This window comes from Ostrinia furnacalis, unplaced genomic scaffold (genome assembly GCF_004193835.3).
Source record: "Ostrinia furnacalis isolate ACB-3 unplaced genomic scaffold, ASM419383v2 OfSCF4102, whole genome shotgun sequence".
NCBI classification, from domain to species: domain Eukaryota; kingdom Metazoa; phylum Arthropoda; class Insecta; order Lepidoptera; family Crambidae; genus Ostrinia; species Ostrinia furnacalis.
This window is the reverse complement of record NW_021134341.1, coordinates 946,280-965,198: the sequence shown is the minus strand read 5'-3', so window position 1 is coordinate 965,198 and position 18,919 is coordinate 946,280. Positions and strand designations below refer to the sequence as shown.

Genomic DNA, 18,919 nt, shown 5'->3' with positions numbered 1-18,919 from the left:
AGTTAACTTATTTTATTACGTCTTGCACAGGTCAGGTTACCATAGAGAAGAAAGAATATCCATACAAATGTCATCGAGTCTTCTAGCTGTCATTTACAATTTACACAGTATAAAAATCAATGATGCCAACATAAAATATTATTATTTCTCAACTTTCTTCACCTCTATAGCGGACAGCGCCATCTTGCGATTTCCAGCGCGTGTGCGGAGCAAATGCTCCAACGCCACAGACAGGGTATTTTTTACGCCTTTGTTCATAAAAACGCTAATATCTTCGCTTCTAGTAGGAATTAAGCCATGATATTTTTACTGTGTTTCATTTAATCCCCAACACACATTTTAACAGATTTGATACAAAAAACCAACCCTCTTCATACAAATATCTTCAACAAAACATGTTTGAAACTTTCATAGAAAAACTAAGTACTCAGAGTACCATCGAAACTACTACTACTTTCGAGGTCGACATAAAAATATTTATTCGATAGAACCAAGGCTTTAGAGTGTTGAAACAGATGTTTACAGTAACTTGAGTATATCAGCTAGACGAGGATATAAGTGGTTCATTTGTAATTAAATTACAATGGAATTTAAATGAGAGATAAACAAATATGGGTCTGTTTTTTTGCTTACAAATCGGTAGTTACAAGACATGGATTTCTGCATGTTTAGAACTGATAACGTAAGTAAAAGTTACATTTTCCAGAAACTAGATTTACCAAGGTTTAATCTGAACATAACATCTTGCAAGGTTTCTATGGATTTCTAAGAAAATTTATGAGATAAATGCTAACAAAATCAGACAAAAATGGCCAAAATGTGTCAAGGTAGTATGGATAACGCCTTCCGACGGCTTCCGATGATTATTCACACACACATTATTAATGTCTCTGGATATTTTATTTTATTAAAGAGGGATGTTAAGTATATTGTTGGAACATTTTGAAAGATAAATTATTATTATTATTAGATTTTTTTTTCATAAGAATTATCTGAATCGATCATTTAAAAATACTTACTTTAAGTAAGGGCCGGTTTCCACCATTAAGGCGGAGCAGAGAGGAGAGGAGCGGAGCGGAGGGAAAATGTTTTGAATGCTATTACTGACATGAAAATTTGCATATTCGTAAATATTATTTCTTAGCAACATCTTAGAAACTTCAGATTAAAATAAAAACTGCCTAAGGCGGGAATTGAACCCATGACCTCTCGCTTGCCGGGCTGTTGTCTTTCTTTTCTTAGGCAGGAATCGAACCCATGACCTCTCGCTTGCCGGGCTTTTTTCAAGTTATATAGTAGGTTAATAAAATTAAAATCCATTGATTTATTATGATTTTTATTTATTGAAAGAAATAGTAACATCACAGACAAAAAATATAAAACAAACATAAACAAATTCTTCTTTTAAATTTTTATCAGCTTTTACCTAAGGTTTTAATGTTATTTATTCAACATCTTAAACTAAAATAAAAAGAAAACTATAAATAATATTTTTTATAACATTCATAGATAATTATTATTATGATTTCATAAAAGTAAAACGCTTTAATTATTACTGCTTTAATTTGCAACTAAACTTTGACATTTATTGCTTTTGGCTTACTAACGTGAATAATACTCATGACTACTACGTATGCCAGGGTCGAAGAGTTAACAATAACTTGATTTACTCGTCAACACAAAGACAACAATGATTAAGTATAAGATAATCATGAAAGCCAAATAAAACTCGGTTGCAGCTGCTGCAAGGGAANCATAAAAGTAAAACGCTTTAATTATTACTGCTTTAATTTGCAACTAAACTTTGACATTTATTGCTTTTGGCTTACTAACGTGAATAATACTCATGACTACTACGTATGCCAGGGTCGAAGAGTTAACAATAACTTGATTTACTCGTCAACACAAAGACAACAATGATTAAGTATAAGATAATCATGAAAGCCAAATAAAACTCGGTTGCAGCTGCTGCAAGGGAACCATTCCGCTACACTTCTATATTTTTTAATAATAAATTGTATGTTGCGTCCACTTCTTCTCGCCCGGCTGGCTGAAATCAAATTTTGCTCAATAATAAGCGATCTACAAGTACTAATACAAGAAGACGACAAAAGCTACCTTCTATCCTCACTACCCAAGGAATATGATCATGACGTCATAACATCAATTGAAACAATGGCATCGGAGAAGAATTTGTTTGAGCTTTCACTTTGTAAAAGCCAGATTACTGGACGCACAAACTAAATTCAATGTGAATAGTGAAGACTATGAAGATACAAGAAGACGACAAAAGCTACCTTCTATCCTCAATACCCAAGGAATATGATCATGTCATAACATCAATTGAAACAATGGCATCGGAGAAGAATTTGTTTGAGCTTTTACTTTGTAAAAGCCAGATTACTGGACGCACAAACTAAATTGAATGTGAATAGTGAAGACCATAAAGAAAAGGCTTTCATCAGCTGTTATACATGGGGAAAACCTGGTCATAAATCATATGAATGCAAGAATAAAGGAAAAGTACCGGAGAAGAGGAGAAATAATGCAAAGAGCCGTGGCAGAGAACGAGGATTACGAGGACATTAACCGTCATCTTTAATAAATCAAAGTGACTTGCGAGTGAACAAGAAATGTTAACCGCTGCTGGTAATGATTCTGAAATTAATTTAATTGTGGATTCTGGCAGCGCACAACACATTGTAAGTAATGATTATGAAAAATACATGTCAAATGTTAAAAGTTTGGATAAACACATAAGAATGTTCGTTGCGAATGGTCAATACGTAACAACAAATAAAATTGGAACTTTGATATTTAAAAGATAAAAATAGATGCTTTAATCCTTGAAAATGTCACTTGTTTATAACTGAAACTGGATTTTTTGTAAATTTCAATAAAAATTATGTCGTAATAAATTCAAATTCAAAATATTTTATTATTATTTTTTTTATTTTTATTTATTATTCATTATTGAGCAATTACATATTTGATCCAAATAGCGTCCTAAATCCTTTTTAGGTTTGTCTAGACACTATTGTTCTCTATACAAATAAAAACAAACGTTTTAGTATAAGCATTCACAACACTTTCAGATATACAAAATATTATTTTAGCGAGCGCGCAATTTCAAACTACAGTTCGTCCATGGGTATGATAGTACAAATGAAATATAACTTATGAGTAGTGTTAGTAACAGGTAGCACGATATTTTATTTTATTTTATCTCATTTTATCATGTACCTAAGGCACTAATAAAGGCACACATGTTAATTTTATTGGCTATTCCGAAACAATAGATAACATACTTAAAGTGTTAAAATAATGTTCAATACGGAACATAAAATTTAATAAGTAAAAAAAAAAAATTGTCTATTATTAGTCTTTACTCTATGGTTTCTCTCCACTATTTGAGCGCAGCGTTGTGTGCATTCTTGTCTTGGTTTCAATAAATCTACCAAGTCGTTGTCAAAATAAAAGTAGAAGAAGAAGTTAAATAAATGAAAATTTACTTTAAAATACTCCGCCTGTTTTATTTAACAGGCGGAAAGTGGTCCTTCGAGCTATACAATAAGCTGTGATGGTTTTTCGTTCGTATAGACGAAACTGCGGATCGGCGATAATTTCGGTCTATAAGCCGGAACCGGTGCCAGCGAGCGTCCCTACATCGAGAATTCTATAAATTCTCGCGTCTACGACAATATCATCGGGCTACAAGACCCCAGGGTCATTTTTGGAACAACCCGAGTGCGACACCCCGGCCTGGGAGGCAGGGGTCACCGGCGACAAAATCACTTGGCGGGAATTCGCGGCGTGGGTGCTGCCGGGTTGCCGGCCATATTTGTCAAAGTGCAAGTGTTTGTGTGTTTTTATCGAGTGGTTCTACTAAGTGCGGTGTTTACGTTACGTTATTATGGCTACCACGGAAAAGGAGCTGAAAAGACTGCAAACAGCGGGGACAATGTAAGTCTGCAATCACTCGCTTAGAAAAGTTTATTGATGAACCTAATAACCTGGAATTATCCACGGTTGAGATGCTGGAAGAGCGCAGGGACAAACTCATCACCACCTACAAGGAGAATGAGGGTGTATGCATAGATATATCATGTTTAGACGAAAATGATGAAGAAGACCAGGAATTGGTCGAAGACAAATACTTTAATATTCTTACTAAAATCAATGCTGCCATAGTTAAACTTAAATCAGAGTCCGTTTCAGAAAGTCAATCAAATAGTAAATTGCCTAATATTGAGTTGTCAACATTTGATGGTAGAGATTTTACTCAATTTAAACCCTATAAGGATTTATTCAAAGCAGTTATTGATAATAATCAATCATTATCCAATGTTTAGAAAATGTTTTATTTAAGGAAATACTTGCAAGGTGATGCGTTGGCAGTTGTTATAAACTTGCCTCTCGTGAACGAATCACATCCCGAAGCGGTTAATGCATTTGGGGCATATCCAAAAGAAGATTGACATGGGTTTGCAATAATTCTAACTCTATTATCATATCTTTGTTGTAACAAATAACATAAATGGATATCTATACTTATAATAAATCTGTAGAGAGGTCAATTCTGTACATGAAATATATTTTCAAAATAACTATCAGGGGGTGATTAGTGATCGATACTGATGCCAAAAATGCAATCAGAAAAATTTTTGTCTGTCTGTCTGTCTGTCTGTCTGTCTGTCTGTCTGTCTGTCTGTCTGTATGTTCCTTATAGAAACAAAAANGTTATTGAGAATAATTTAAATTGTAGCTGTAATTGGCAAGCTAAAGGTCGTGGGTTCAATTCCCGCCTTAGGCAGTTCGATTTTTCAAGTTATTTATAATTTTCAAAATAGCTTTAATTGTTAGTGTACCTATTGTGTTATAACTGGGGACATAGTTTGATGCTTTACATGTAGCAAATAAGATGTTATTGTTAAAGAGGAGGAGTGTTGAAAATACGTAAAGCACAACACTATTACACCTCACTAGTGTAAATTTTTTTTCTTCTACTCTCTCTGGTCGCGCCGTGCATTCGTCGGTGATTTAATGTGCTGAAATCTTGGTTACAATAAAAGCAAGTTGAACGTAATATCCGTTTAGCATTATTCTTAATACCTTTCTTTTTCAGAAATGTAATAAGAAAACCAACACTACCCTCCTTTTCTAAAACTTTGCCAACGACAGCTAACTTTTTTAATTTTTTTTTCTGATGCAAGTTTGGCTAAAACAAATAGGTATAGGTAGTATCAACAGGGTATTGTAGTCAATTTCATTGGGGGTCTTTTTGGTTATCATCATTATTACTTTCCTCTTCTCTCCATTTTTCATTCTATTACCTCTTCTTCTGATTCTAAATGTATTTCTGTACCTGTCTCTGATAAAGAAAATTTTAAAGTAAGCTTAGGTCTTTTGATTTTGAACCTTATCTTCATAGGACGCTGAGACACACTATGTTTTGTTGAAGTAACGCGTTTGTTTTCTTCTTTGCAGGTCTTTTCAAGACGCGCTTGGCGTTCAAGGTAAGCCTTCTGCATTTCTTGTTTTTCTCTGTCAATATGCGCGATCTGCACTTCTTTCTACCTTTGCCTGTTAGTTTGCGAAGCGGAGCTTTAGGAAAAGGTCTGTGGCGGACCTTAGATTTCTGAGCGACCCGCTTCCGCTTATGAAATTGGGCCAACTCCGACCTGACTGAACGAACGCTTGGCGCATGCGTGCGGCCCGCCACGATACGCCTGCGTCACTCGCACACCCGTGGAGACGTATGCTGCCGTCTCGCTTCATCGCCGTTAAAGTGATTTTGAATAAGTCGTCGTGAGCACAACTTCTTTTAATAAATTCAGCACGAGCTTTTTCTTTATTTTGTGAAGTTGGACCGTTCTGGAAACCAAACGATGTTAATGTTTGTTTTTTTTTCCACTGGATCCAGGTTGGTTGCCCAAGTGTTTCTTGGTAGAGGCATGCGTTTTTAAATTAGATAGTTCAGCTACCATTGATGTATGAGATAGCAGATATCACGCTCCAAAGAATCTGGAAATTTATAGACACAACGGGACTAAGCAGTGAACTCTAAAGACAAGGGCTGCCACAATAGAATAATAATACCATTGATGTTCCCGGGCAATATGCACATTTGGCTTTTGTTAAATAATTGGTGTCTGGCAAAAGTTATAGGAGTAATAAGTCTCAGTTATCTCTATGTCTCATAAGTTCTTTAAAAGTCGGATCTTTTAACCACTGCTGTCTAAAATTTTGTACACGATGTTGCGATAATTTGTTACCTTCCTTTTTTCTTGTCCAACCACTTTTTTTGGGTAATTTTGTAGGCGGAGTTAAAGTAGGCGAACGGTCACTGTTTTCTTCTTATCACAAATAATGAGACTATTACTCTTATAATAATACCTCTAAACAATGGAAAAAAAATTGGTATTAACAATATTTTACAAAAAAAAAAACAATTAGCTACACGACGTAGTACAAGAGACTAATGCGAAGTATGTACGAAATGTTTTATTGGGGACAGGGTGAGGACACTCCGACACTTCCATACATCTAAGAGTAGGCGCACACCGTTGATTTTTCGTCGGCCGATAGTTTAGTCGGGCAGTTGATCAGTGTGGGCATGTATGGGAGTGCGCACACTACGCCGATTCGATTTGACCGATTCTTCATACAAATTAAAATTGGGCATAACTATCGGCCAACTAAAAATCAACGGTGTGCGCCTACTCTAAGTGAAATTTGCATACAACATAGCGACATCTGTCATTCCGTCGATAGAATCAAATACTTTATAACTACTCTAAAACGTTCTAGATGTCGCTGTTACTGTTTCCTTCATTTTTCCTCTTTTTTCTTAATTAAAATATATTTGAAAATATTGTTTTTTTACAATGTAAAGACTTTTTTAAAATGAAATTAATTTGTTTTAAAATTAAAACTTAAAGGTGACATTTTTTGTTATAATTTACATAATAGAGTAGTAGAAATTACTATTTTAATTTTTAACATTATGGCATCTTTGTTTTTCCTTCAAAATGGCCGGTGTTGTTTTTGTTATGTTAAACGCATTTTTGTTTTCTTAGCCCTCGTCTAAGTGTTCTGTGGCCCTTTTGAAGTATTGAAGAGTCCAGTTAAATTCAAGTTCATTCCTTCGTACCTGCTGCTGTTCTGATTCATCTGAGTTTTGTTTGTTCCTTCACGAATCGCGAAAAGACTCTTTCTGTTAAGTTCACACTACAATCTGAGTTTTCTCAATGTGCAAATGCTTTTCTTATTTCTGTTGTTGAAAACTGCGAAAAGACGCTTTTGGTGTTATATTATGTGTGTTCATAAATAAAGGAAAATTATTAAATTCAAAAGTTTTGTTTTATTTGCATTTCCATGTGCAATGTAGAATTTTTCCAAATCCAAATAAATCATCATTAAATTATAAACTTGCTACAGGATGTCATATTGAATAACTATTATCAATTATTAGGTTCAAAAATTTAACGGAGAGGGCTCTCTATTTGCTATATATTACTCTATGGTAGCTATACCGTAAACCGGGAAATCTCCAGCAGTGAAATTTACGGTGTAAGTTCCTACAAGTTTTGATAGATGGCACTAGTTTTTACTAATTTATAAAGGTGATTCAAAATGATCGTATAGCCTAGAGTCCGGTGAAGTAGCAAAAGCTCATTTGGAACTAGCTACATAATCCATTAAAAAAATCGCATGGCCATAATGTTATCAAAATCTCGTACATAATTGTACGAGGTTGATAGCGTCCTCGTAACTCGTATGGAAGACCACAAATCTCGTATTTGTACGAGGAACCTCGTATGGTTGGCAACCCTGCACACCCTCCTCCTGTCGGCGTTATTACGAAGCCCTGATGTTGTATGTCTTGCTAAAAGGGCTTTTCCATCGTTTATGGAATTTAAAATTTGAAACAGCTCCTGAAATATAAAAATTTAGTAAATACTAGCCTAGTAGCTAAGTCTATTTCAAAATTATAAATCTGTGTTGGTATTATGATTGAAACCACACTTATTTGGTAACAAGTTTATTGTGTAGGCTTGGTAGCCATCAAGTGATCAAGTAACAAAAAGGCGGGGAAAAGAATGACATCTGTCAATCAACATAACCTCACTTTTTATATACACTACATAACCTTCCCCCGGATTCCGTGGAGGGTAGTTGAACGGGAAGCATGGTCGATCTGTTTTAATGGTTTCAATTTATTATTTAATGGACTTTAGTGTACAAATTTGGTGTTATTTTGTGTTCTAAAGTGCAGTTAAGTGATAAATTATAAAAAACATTGAAATACTGCGAATTTGAGCGCGCATCGAGTGTCGAGTGGGTTGTCGTATGAACAACCCGCTTTGGACCCGGTGGCGTCTCGAAACCTGCTTACGGGCATACTTAACTCCACGGAATCCATGAAAAATCAATAGAACTGAAACACCCACGTTCTATTGATAACTATGTCAATTATTTTTCACTCGACATTGGCAGAAATAAACCTCCAAGAGAGGTTTAGTTGCCACTAAAAAAAAAAAAAACCTTCCCCCTAAGTAAATACCAAATGCTATGTTCCAAATGCTATGTTCCAAATGCATTCCACTTTGCTTCTTGCCGGGTGTATACCTTCTGCATCTATGATGAATCCCAGGAATTCAACACGTGTTTGTGCAAATTTGCATTTGCTTTTATTCAAACGAAGTCCTGCATTCTTTATGCGTTCGAGCACTGCATCTAACCGATTGAACATCTCTTCAATTGTTGTACCACCAATTATTATGTCGTCAATTAGTACAGCCACGCCTGCGATTCCTCCCAACAATGATGTCATCAAGCGTTGGAATATACCTGGACAAGCTTTCACACCAAATGCCAATCGATGCACCGAGAATAAACCCTTGCAAGTATTCAAGGTAAGTAGTTTAGCTGTGTCATTATCTACGATCACTTGCGTGTACGCTCTGTCCAGGTCAAGGGTCGTGAAATATTTAGCACCAGCTACTGTCGCAAATACCTCACTAGCTGTCGGCATTGGATATGTGTCTGGCTCAGTAGCCAAGTTCACTGTACTACGATAATCGCCGCAGAGTCGGATTTCACCATTTTTCTTTACAATTGGTACCACTGGTGTTGCCCAATCAGAGTATGATTCTGACCGCAACACTCCTTCTTCTACAAGTCTATCAATTTCTTTCTCCACTCGGTCTTTGATTGCAAATGGCACTGGTCTTGCTTTGAGAAATTTTGGTCTCGCTTCTGGCTTCAAATGGACTGTGACAGGTTTCCCACGGTAAGTACCAAGCCCTTCTTTAAATACTTCATTGTATTTAGTCAGTATCTTTTCCAGATAAGAGCTTTGATTATTGGAAATGAAGTTAATTTTCAGAGAAATTTCCAAAGGCTCTAACCAGTTTGTTCCTAAAAGGTTTGGTCCATCACCTTTAGCAACAATTACAGTAAGTTGTCGTGTTCGATATTTGTATGTAACTGGTAGTGAGATACGGCCCAATAATATGACAGGTGCTTCAGTCCATGTGCGTAGCCTGAGTGAAGTGGGCTGCAATGCCATGGGTTGACGAGAGCACACTGCCTGCCAAGTCCTCTCATTGATGAGTGAGCAACTGGCACCAGTATCCACTTGCATTCTTGTTGTAACTTTGTCTATTTGTACTTGTACTTCATAGGGTGGTACCCGATCATCACCCTTCATCACATAGATCCCGTTGAGTTGTTCCTCCTCTTCCTTTTCAGTGAAGTGTATATCTGGTTTCAAACTCTTCTTTTTGCTAATTTGCTCGTTTAATTTGGTCCATGAGGATGCCATTCGCCTCAAAACAAAAGAGGTCCATTTTTCCTAGCCATCGCCACTATTATGATTGAAACCACACTTATTTGCTTATAAGTTTATTGTGTTGGCTTGGTAGCCATCAAGTGATCAAGTAACAAAAAGGCGGGGAAAAGAATGACGTCTGTCAATCAACATAACCTCACTTTTTACATACACTACAGTTGGGAAGCCAACAACGCGCGGGAGGAGACGTGCGGGGGGCGTACGATGACTAACGTCACCTCGGGACCGACAGCGTCATCATCGGCTTCGCCACCACCTTACCATGTTTCTCCGGTAAAGAAGGAGGTCAGGAAGAAGGATCTGAGACATGTTATCTCCGCTAAAGGTATAGTAGCTGACCCATCCAGGATTAAGGCAATTTTGCAACGGAAACCACCCACAAATGTGAAAGAGTTAAAGGCCTTTCTTGGAAATTGCTCGTGGTTTCATAAGTTCATCCCAGGATTTGCAAAGTTCAGTGAACCCCTCACAAAGTCAACGCGGAAGAATCAAGGTTGGATATGGAAGGACCAGCAGAAGCAAGCCTTTGAGCAACTGAAAACTTGCTTATCATCCGCGCCTATCCTCTGTCAGCCTGATTTCAATAAGCCTTTTATTTTGAGGATTGATTCCAGTGCATACGCCCTTGGCGCCGTATTTATGCAGAGCCCTGATATGCAATCAGAACGGCCCATCGAATACGCCAGCTGTCTGCTGAGTAATGCTGAGCGTAAGTACACCACTACCGAGCGGGAGGCTCTAGCGGTAGTGTGGGCGTTAGACAAGTTTCACAAATATCTAGAAGGAGCTCAGGTACGTATAGGCACTGATCCTCGATCACTGAGGTGGTTACTGTCATTGAAGAATCAAGTGACCAGCAGTGGACTGTAATGGGCTGTTTATGATCCTAATAAATTTCAAATATTATTTTTCACATCTGCCTTGCTCAAACTTGGTAGACACTGGTCACTCACTAAAATGAAAAATTCGTATTTTCGCTTAAATGTGCTATTGGTGTGCGGCTGTATATGTGGTCTGGACTTTTTTGCACTAAAGACATTTATCAAAATTTTTAAGGAATAAAACAATTTTCCATCGACCTCAGGCCAAGGCCAAGGCTAAGGCCGTGGCCGTGACCGTGGTCGCGGTGGCAATAGGGGCAGAAGAAGCAGAGAAGGTGCTGAGGATCCGTAAGTATCTATATCTGTAATCACTTACTATGGCCCTTTTTGTGTTTGTTGCGTATGTGTTTTAGTAACAGGTGCGAAGGTAAGCTGTATAATTATTTTGTTTTTGCAGGGAAGTACTTCTTACGGTCAGAGCCGCCCGACAAGTCTCGAAAAGACATTTTGCCAACTTGTCGGCGGCCGACAAAAAAGAATTATTGCACCGAAAAAGGCAGAAGGAGCTGCAGCGGGTGCTCCTTCCCGATGCGCCTCCGCGCAAGCGACGTACTTTGTAAGTACCTACCTTTTTGATATTTTACCTTTATTTGAATGTGCTAGATCAACATGTAATTACTGATTTTTCTGTATAGAAATGCATCTTCTGAGAGGGAGCAGTATGAAATGCTGCCGGAAGTAGTGGATCCACTGCAACCTACGCCGCAAGTGGATCCACTACAGCCATCAACATCATGGCAACCTACGCCGCCCTTAATAGTAGTGCCGGCTGACGTCGAGTTTGGTAAATATAATATTATTAATGCGTGCCCACTGCCACTTCAGTGCGCCAAACTTGTAATATTACTAACATTTATCATTTTTATACAGTTAACAACGAGGATAGTGACNCCTTCATCTATCTTACGCGGTTTAGATTTTTTCATACAAATGTTTTTTCCCGCTAACTCCCGTTCCCGTGGGAATTTTGCAATATTCTGTTGTAACTGAGCTTTAAGTTTACTAACATACCTGCATGCCAAATTTCAAGCGTCTAACTTAAGCGGTTTAGATTTTTCACACAAAAGGATTTTCCCGCTAATTCCCGTTCCCGTGGGAATTTCTAAGTATACTATAACCTGCCCAGGAGTATGAAGAATAATTGTACTAAGTTTCGTTAAAATCCGTCCCGTAGTTTTTGTTTCTATAAGGAACAGACAGAAAGACAAAAATTTTACTGATTGCATTTTTGGCATCAGTATCGATTACTAATCACCCCCTGATAGTTATTTTGAAAATATATTTCATGTACAGAATTGACTTCTCTACAGATTTATTATAAGTATAGATTAAATGTTATTTTCTTTAAGGATATTTTATTGGGCTTTCAAATAACACCAATATAGTTGGGGCACTGTGATTGTGTCAGAAGAAAATCTTTAAAGTTCGCGTCGCGGAAGGAAGGTCTAAAAAATTGCAGTTTTTTGGTTTCTGTGTCTGGGTCTATTAATTAATTTAGCAATATTTATATCTTCCGATGTACAGGACCTATAAGCATAAAAGTAAGGTAAATTCGTTCGACAGCTAAAAGAATAGGCAATAATTGACATCAAAAAGTCTATCAAAAACTCCCATTGAAATCTTTATGAAACACTTGAAACATAAAAAGGATGCTTGTTTTAAATTTTTCAATGGTATAAAAAAATAGACCGTGAACATACCTTTTTTTTGCACTTTTTAGATGCACGAAGTCATTACCTAGTTTAAAATTTTAAGGGCTTGAAATTTGAATTTGGCTATTTAACTAACAATTTATCACGAATCCTTTAACTAAGAACAGATTGTTAAATCTCACTATAGATTGGGCGAGTTATACCCTAGTGATTTTACAGGTATTATCTGGCCCGGACCTTCGGACGAGATGAAGACTAGTATTTTAAAAAGTTATTAACTGGTCCGCGGACCAGATTTTCGGTGGGCCAGATAATACCTAACCCGCGCAAGCGACGTACTTTGTAAGTACCTACCTTTTTGATATTTTACCTTTATTTGAATGTGCTAGATCAACATGTAATTACTGATTTTTCTGTATAGAAATGCATCTTCTGAGAGGGAGCAGTATGAAATGCTGCCGGAAGTAGTGGATCCACTGCAACCTACGCCGCAAGTGGATCCACTACAGCCATCAACATCATGGCAACCTACGCCGCCCTTAATAGTAGTGCCGGCTGACGTCGAGTTTGGTAAATATAATATTATTAATGCGTGCCCACTGCCACTTCAGTGCGCCAAACTTGTAATATTACTAACATTTATCATTTTTATACAGTTAACAACGAGGATAGTGACGATGAGAGACAGATCGGAGACAGCGACGGTTCCGTTGGTACGGCAGAGGCGGACACGGTAAGATTTTGGTGTGATTCCACTATTGTACTAGGTTGGTTGCAGATGCCTGTACAGCGACTTAAACCTTTCGTTCGTAACCGGGTAAACGAAATAAACGAGACTACAGCTGGATGTCTGTGGAGCTACGTACCGTCTCTCGAGAATCCCGCCGATCTTGTTTCTCGCGGGTGAAGGCTGATCTTATCAGCTCCGCCGGGCTGTGGTGGTCTGGGCCACAATATTTACAAAACCCTGATAGTGCATGGCCTTCTAAACCCAACAAGAAGCAGAATCTGCCAGAGTTAGTCTGTCACTTAACACAAGACACTCAAAATTCAGACACAAGTTTACTTTCGGAAATCGTACATAAACATTCTAATTTGAAACGCTTATTACACATTGTAGCCTACATTAAACGATTTATTTTCAATTGCAAAAATAAGCAAAATAAACTTACCGGTAGTTTGACTACAAATGAAATTCAGTCTTCTCAGTTTTTGATATTAAGACATTGTCAATCAGAAATGTTCACCGATGAACATAACCTCCTTGTGTCAGGCAAATCTTTGCCAGCTAAAAATCGCCTTCTATCTCTGTCACCTTTTTTACATTCCAATAACATTATAAGAGTAGGAGGTCGATTAGATAATTCTCCTTATACCTATGATCATAAACACCCAATACTATTGTGTAGTAAACATTACATAACTAAACTCATATTTAGGACACAACACTTAACGCTTCTTCATGCAGGACCGCTGTGCCTACTTGCTAATATACGCCAGACGTACTGGCCCCTCGGAGGTAGAATTCTCGCTAGGCAAACTGTAAATAAATGTGTTACATGTTTCAGAAATAAATGTAGAAGTATTCAACCAATCATGGGCCAGCTTCCTGCACATAGCTGATAAGAAAGGGCGCGGTTGTAAATTGATTAAGGCTTACCTGTGTATTTTTGTCTGTTCAGCAGTCAAGGCAGTACATCTGGAGCTGGTTACGGAGCTGAGCAAAGAGGCGTACCTAGCCGCGTTAAGCCGCTTTGTATCCCGTAGAGGCAAACCACAATCTATTACTTCTGATAATGGAACTAACTTTGTCGGAGCTTGTAACGAGTTAACGTCTTTTCTGTCATCATCTAAAGTAGAGTCTGATTTGGCTGATGAAGGCACAAATTTTTACTTTACCCCGCCTTACTCTCCACATTTTAACGGACTAGCCGAAGCGGCTGTCCGATCTACGAAGCTTCACTTGAAAAATCTTTTGAAATTAACTCATTTTACTTATGAGGAGATGAACACATGTCTCACTCAAATTGAGGCTATTTTAAATTCTAGACCTATATCCCCCATGTCTACAGATCCTGTCTACGCTGAAGAGGTATCGCCGCGTGCAATCCATACAGCAACACTTCTGGAAACGGTTCTCCAACGACTACGTGTCACTCCTCCAACTGAAGACGAAGTGGCGCCACGGGGACACACTGAAACCCGAGAGTCTCGTCCTCATAAGGGACAAAACTGCACCTCCTCTCATCTGGCTCTTGGGGAGGATAGTCAAGACCTACCCAGAAGTCGACGGGGTCAGCAGAGTGGCCGAAATTAGAACCAAGAAGGGCACAATTCGACGAGGATTCAACAACATCTGCGTGCTGCCCCTGGATGATCATCCTTGAATTACTTCAACCCGGGGAGCCTGTCTACGCATCGTCTCGACTCGCCCTCCTGCTGCCCACATCACTACGTGCGCCGGAAGCCGGGCACAGCACTACAGCGGTCTGCGCGGGCAGCGGGAGGGGCGGCTATCGGGAGCCGCCACTTGGACTTCCGCCCTCCGCGAACGCGCGTCGCGCACCCTTGCATTTCTTGATTTCTTGTAATAACACGAAGAACTACCAGTAAACACCTATAAAATACAGTCCACTCTTTTTATTGAAGACCCTACGCTACAGAGTCTGTGATCTCCTTGTTAAAATACTCTCTGCATACATTCGCCCAGTTTTCAGTGGTTGACAGGCCAATGAAACCAATGAGTCTAGAGAACTAGGCGAGTTGGGTACCTTGTCCGCCTCTGCCGTACCAACGGAACCGTCGCTGTCTCCGATCTGTCTCTCATCGTCACTCTCCTCGTTGTTAACTGTATAAAAATGATAAATGTTAGTAATATTACAAGTTTAGCGCACTGAAGTGGCAATGGGCACGCATTAATAATATGATATTTACCAAACTCGACGTCAGCCGGCAATACTATTAAGGGCGGCGCGTAGGTTGCCATGATGTTGATGGCTGTAGTGGATCCACTTGCGGCGTAGGTTGCAGTGGATCCACTACTTCCGGCAGCATTTCATACTGCTCCCTCTCAGGAGAAGCATTTCTATACAGAAAAATCAGTAATTACATGTTGATCTAGCACATTCAAATAAAGGTAAAAAAGTGCACATACAAAAAAGATCAATTAGTTTTTAGAGGATCAAATAATATTGTCCCATATTATTTGATCCTCTAAAAACTAATTGATCTTTTTTGTATGTGCACTTTTAAAAATAAATGATGTTTTTTATTATATTGTGGCGACTACGTCCCACTTACGCCTCATACCAATTGATTAAAATATACTTAATTGTAATACTTCTCGTACAAACTTAAGATGTAAATGCTTTGGTAATTCTAGCGTGTTAATTTTAGAGNATACATCCTTCAGATCAGCGCACAACGCTGCAATGCACTATTGCTGTATGATTACTTTTGCACTTTTTACCGGAATAAAACCACAATGGACTCTTACGGAACCGACTTTCAATGTATGAAGCGGCAATATGTATTTCTACCTTTTTTAATGTATATTCTAAGCACTATAACCTTATGCACATTATATGTTACTCCAGAAAAAATAACGCATCGTTTGATATACAAACCATTTGGATACGCCTCGTAGTTTAGTTATTATTCAAAAATTTCACTAAATCTCTTCTCCTGTAAAATTGTGTTTTGTCGATTGCGGCTTTATTCCAGGCACCCATCGATATTATTTTAATTGGAAATTGTATTTTTTTTTACATTAATAATTAATCTTCATCATTAACATTATTATTAAATTGTAAATATTTGCATGCCATTTATAGTAAGGTAAAACATGAGCACAGTTATTATTATTATTTATCCACATATATGTATATTACCATGTTTTAAGCAAATAAATTTATTTGATTTGATTTGAAATGCCACTTCTATCTAACTATGAAGAAAAAATGGGAAACTCAAAATCTATCGCCCTCTCACAATACTTACAACTAGAGAGACGATTTGAAAGAAACCATAAACTTGCTCAAATGTACAGAGACTTTATCAACGAGTACATTGAACTTGGTCACATGAAGCCGTCGTCATCGACACCTACATACCTACCGCAATATTACTTACCGCATCATGACGTTTTACGTGAACAATCAACTACTACCAAACTGAGAGTCGTGTTCAACGCTTCTCAAAAAACTACAAGTGGCTTCAGTCTTAACCAACTACAAGAAAAGGGCCCAAATCTACAAAAAGATATTCAGGCGCTTATCTTAAAATGGAGGTCATACAAATATGCATACACCGCGGACATAGAGAAAATGTACCGCTGCATAGAAATAACTCAAGATCAACAACAACTACAAAAAAATATTTGGCGTGACTCACCAACTGAAAAGCTCCGAGAGTATGAACTGTGCACCGTGACTTATGGGATGAAATGTGCTCCATGGCTTGCTATGAGAACTCTCAAACAACTTGCAATGGACGACGGTCACAAACACCCAGAAGCAGCACGCATACTTCAAGATGAGTTTTACGTGGACGACCTTGTCAGTGGTCACAACGTACTCGATGACGCAATCAAACTTCAACAATCGCTAATCGAACTACTAAAACTGGGCGGCATGAACCTGAGAAAATGGTCAGCGAACGACCCCATTCTACTAAATAACTTAACTGAAGATCAAATTTCATCGCGTAACAACTTCGACTTCAAACACGATGAATCACTGAAAACACTTGGCCTCGGCTGGAACCCCACTACTGACAAATTCTCTTTTAACTGGGAACTTGGAGACAACGTGAAAGCTGTTCTTACAAAGAGGACGTTACTATCAGAGATATCAAAACTTTATGATCCCCTGGGATGGCTCTCACCTGTCACAATTACGGCAAAACTACTGTTCCAGAAAGTATGGACGGCCAAGTTAGGGTGGGACGAAGCTCTACCCTCCGACATTCAAGACGATTGGGTCAAACTTAGAAGTGAACTTCCGCTAGTCCAAGATGTCAAACTTGACAGATGGCTAGGGGGCCAGCAATCAAACATCGAGAAGGCTTATTCATGCGTCATCTACAGTTATGTCGCTAACCCTGAAGGCCCTCCAACTATAAAATTACTCACTGCAAAGACTAGGGTTGCCCCTTTGACACAAAAAACAACACTACCCAGAATGGAATTATGTGGTGCACTACTACTTTCACAACTAGTACAAAAAATAAAAGAAGCCTTCAAAGGACACACGATTAACGTTCGAGCATGGTGTGACTCTCAAGTTGTTCTCGCCTGGCTGCAAGGAGACGTATCCAGATGGGAGAGATACGTGGCCAACCGGGTCAACAAAATCAAGCAAGTTATTCCATCAACAAACTGGCAGTATATTAAGTCAGAACAAAATCCTGCAGATTGTGCTTCTCGAGGACTGTACCCCAGCAAACTGATAAACTTTGAGCTGTGGTGGAAAGGTCCCGACTTCCTTCAAAACGTTGAAACTGAAAAGTTGTGGCGACTACGTCCCACTTACGCCTCATACCAATTGATTAAAATATACTTAATTGTAATACTTCTCGTACAAACNACCAATGAGTCTAGAGAACTAGGCGAGTTGGGTACCTTGTCCGCCTCTGCCGTACCAACGGAACCGTCGCTGTCTCCGATCTGTCTCTCATCGTCACTCTCCTCGTTGTTAACTGTATAAAAATGATAAATGTTAGTAATATTACAAGTTTAGCGCACTGAAGTGGCAATGGGCACGCATTAATAATATGATATTTACCAAACTCGACGTCAGCCGGCAATACTATTAAGGGCGGCGCGTAGGTTGCCATGATGTTGATGGCTGTAGTGGATCCACTTGCGGCGTAGGTTGCAGTGGATCCACTACTTCCGGCAGCATTTCATACTGCTCCCTCTCAGGAGAAGCATTTCTATACAGAAAAATCAGTAATTACATGTTGATCTAGCACATTCAAATAAAGGTAAAAAAGTGCACATACAAAAAAGATCAATTAGTTTTTAGAGGATCAAATAATATGGGACAATATTATTTGATCCTCTAAAAACTAATTGATCTTTTTTGTATGTGCACTTTTAAAAATAAATGATGTTTTTTATTATATTGTGGCGACTACGTCCCACTTACGCCTCATACCAATTGATTAAAATATACTTAATTGTAATACTTCTCGTACAAACTTAAGATGTAAATGCTTTGGTAATTCTAGCGTGTTAATTTTAGAGCATGGTAATTTTAGTTTCTCACGCACCTGCAATTTTAGGATTTTATTGTCGGAATGTTTAACTCAAATCTTTTTAGTGTTTTGCCGATGTAACACGTGGTCCATTGTTGATCTATGCAATTATTGCAGGTGTCTGTGTATCAAGCAACACCATCCTTATGATGCATAATAATAATTACCGTGGACGTGGATACCCTCGTGGGAGAGGTGGTTATCAACCCATCCCTCGACAAGATTTTGATGTTTGGGAAGAAGGACCCACATCGAGTCAAAATAATAATAGA

General features: G+C 38.3%; 2 protein-coding genes across 3 annotated transcripts; one reads left to right on the top strand and one right to left on the bottom strand.

Annotated features, from left to right (window-relative positions):
* The first annotated feature begins 10,838 nt into the window (after nt 1-10,838).
* Nucleotides 10,839-15,147, top strand: LOC114358707 (uncharacterized). Its single transcript, XM_028312741.1, has 6 exons — nt 10,839-10,859; nt 10,941-11,025; nt 11,135-11,150; nt 12,811-12,959; nt 13,046-13,122; nt 14,462-15,147. The coding sequence occupies exons 1-6, from the start codon at nt 10,839-10,841 to the stop codon at nt 14,774-14,776; spliced, it is 663 nt and encodes a 220-aa protein (XP_028168542.1). The 3' UTR covers nt 14,777-15,147.
* LOC114358716 (uncharacterized) lies at nt 15,025-18,379 on the bottom strand. 2 transcript variants are annotated; one of them, XM_028312752.1, is made up of 3 exons: nt 18,010-18,379; nt 15,324-15,474; nt 15,025-15,237 (listed from the first exon to the last, which is right to left on the bottom strand). In XM_028312752.1, the coding sequence occupies exons 2-3, from the start codon at nt 15,373-15,375 to the stop codon at nt 15,047-15,049; spliced, it is 243 nt and encodes an 80-aa protein (XP_028168553.1). In that variant the 5' UTR covers nt 15,376-15,474; nt 18,010-18,379; the 3' UTR covers nt 15,025-15,046. The 2 variants fall into 2 exon arrangements, with proteins under 2 accessions (XP_028168553.1, XP_028168552.1); XM_028312751.1 differs by lacking the exon at nt 15,025-15,237 and having other exon boundaries at nt 15,285-15,474.
* Nucleotides 18,380-18,919: the final 540 nt, after the last annotated feature.

Excerpts from the sequence above, each read along its gene's own strand:
- LOC114358707 (XM_028312741.1), top strand. The coding sequence starts at position 10,839 with ATGTGCTATTGGTGTGCGGCT. Across the intron at positions 12,960-13,045 it reads GCCGGCTGACGTCGAGTTTG|TTAACAACGAGGATAGTGAC; the intron begins GTAAATATAATA and ends ATTTTTATACAG. Across the intron at positions 13,123-14,461 it reads GTACGGCAGAGGCGGACACG|ATCCTGTCTACGCTGAAGAG; the intron begins GTAAGATTTTGG and ends CCATGTCTACAG.
- LOC114358716 (XM_028312751.1), bottom strand. The coding sequence starts at position 18,224 with ATGGCAACCTACGCGCCGCCCTTAATAGTATTGCCGGCTGACGTCGAG. Across the intron at positions 15,475-18,009 it reads GTACGGCAGAGGCGGACAAG|AAATGCTTCTCCTGAGAGGG; the intron begins GTACCCAACTCG and ends TTTTCTGTATAG.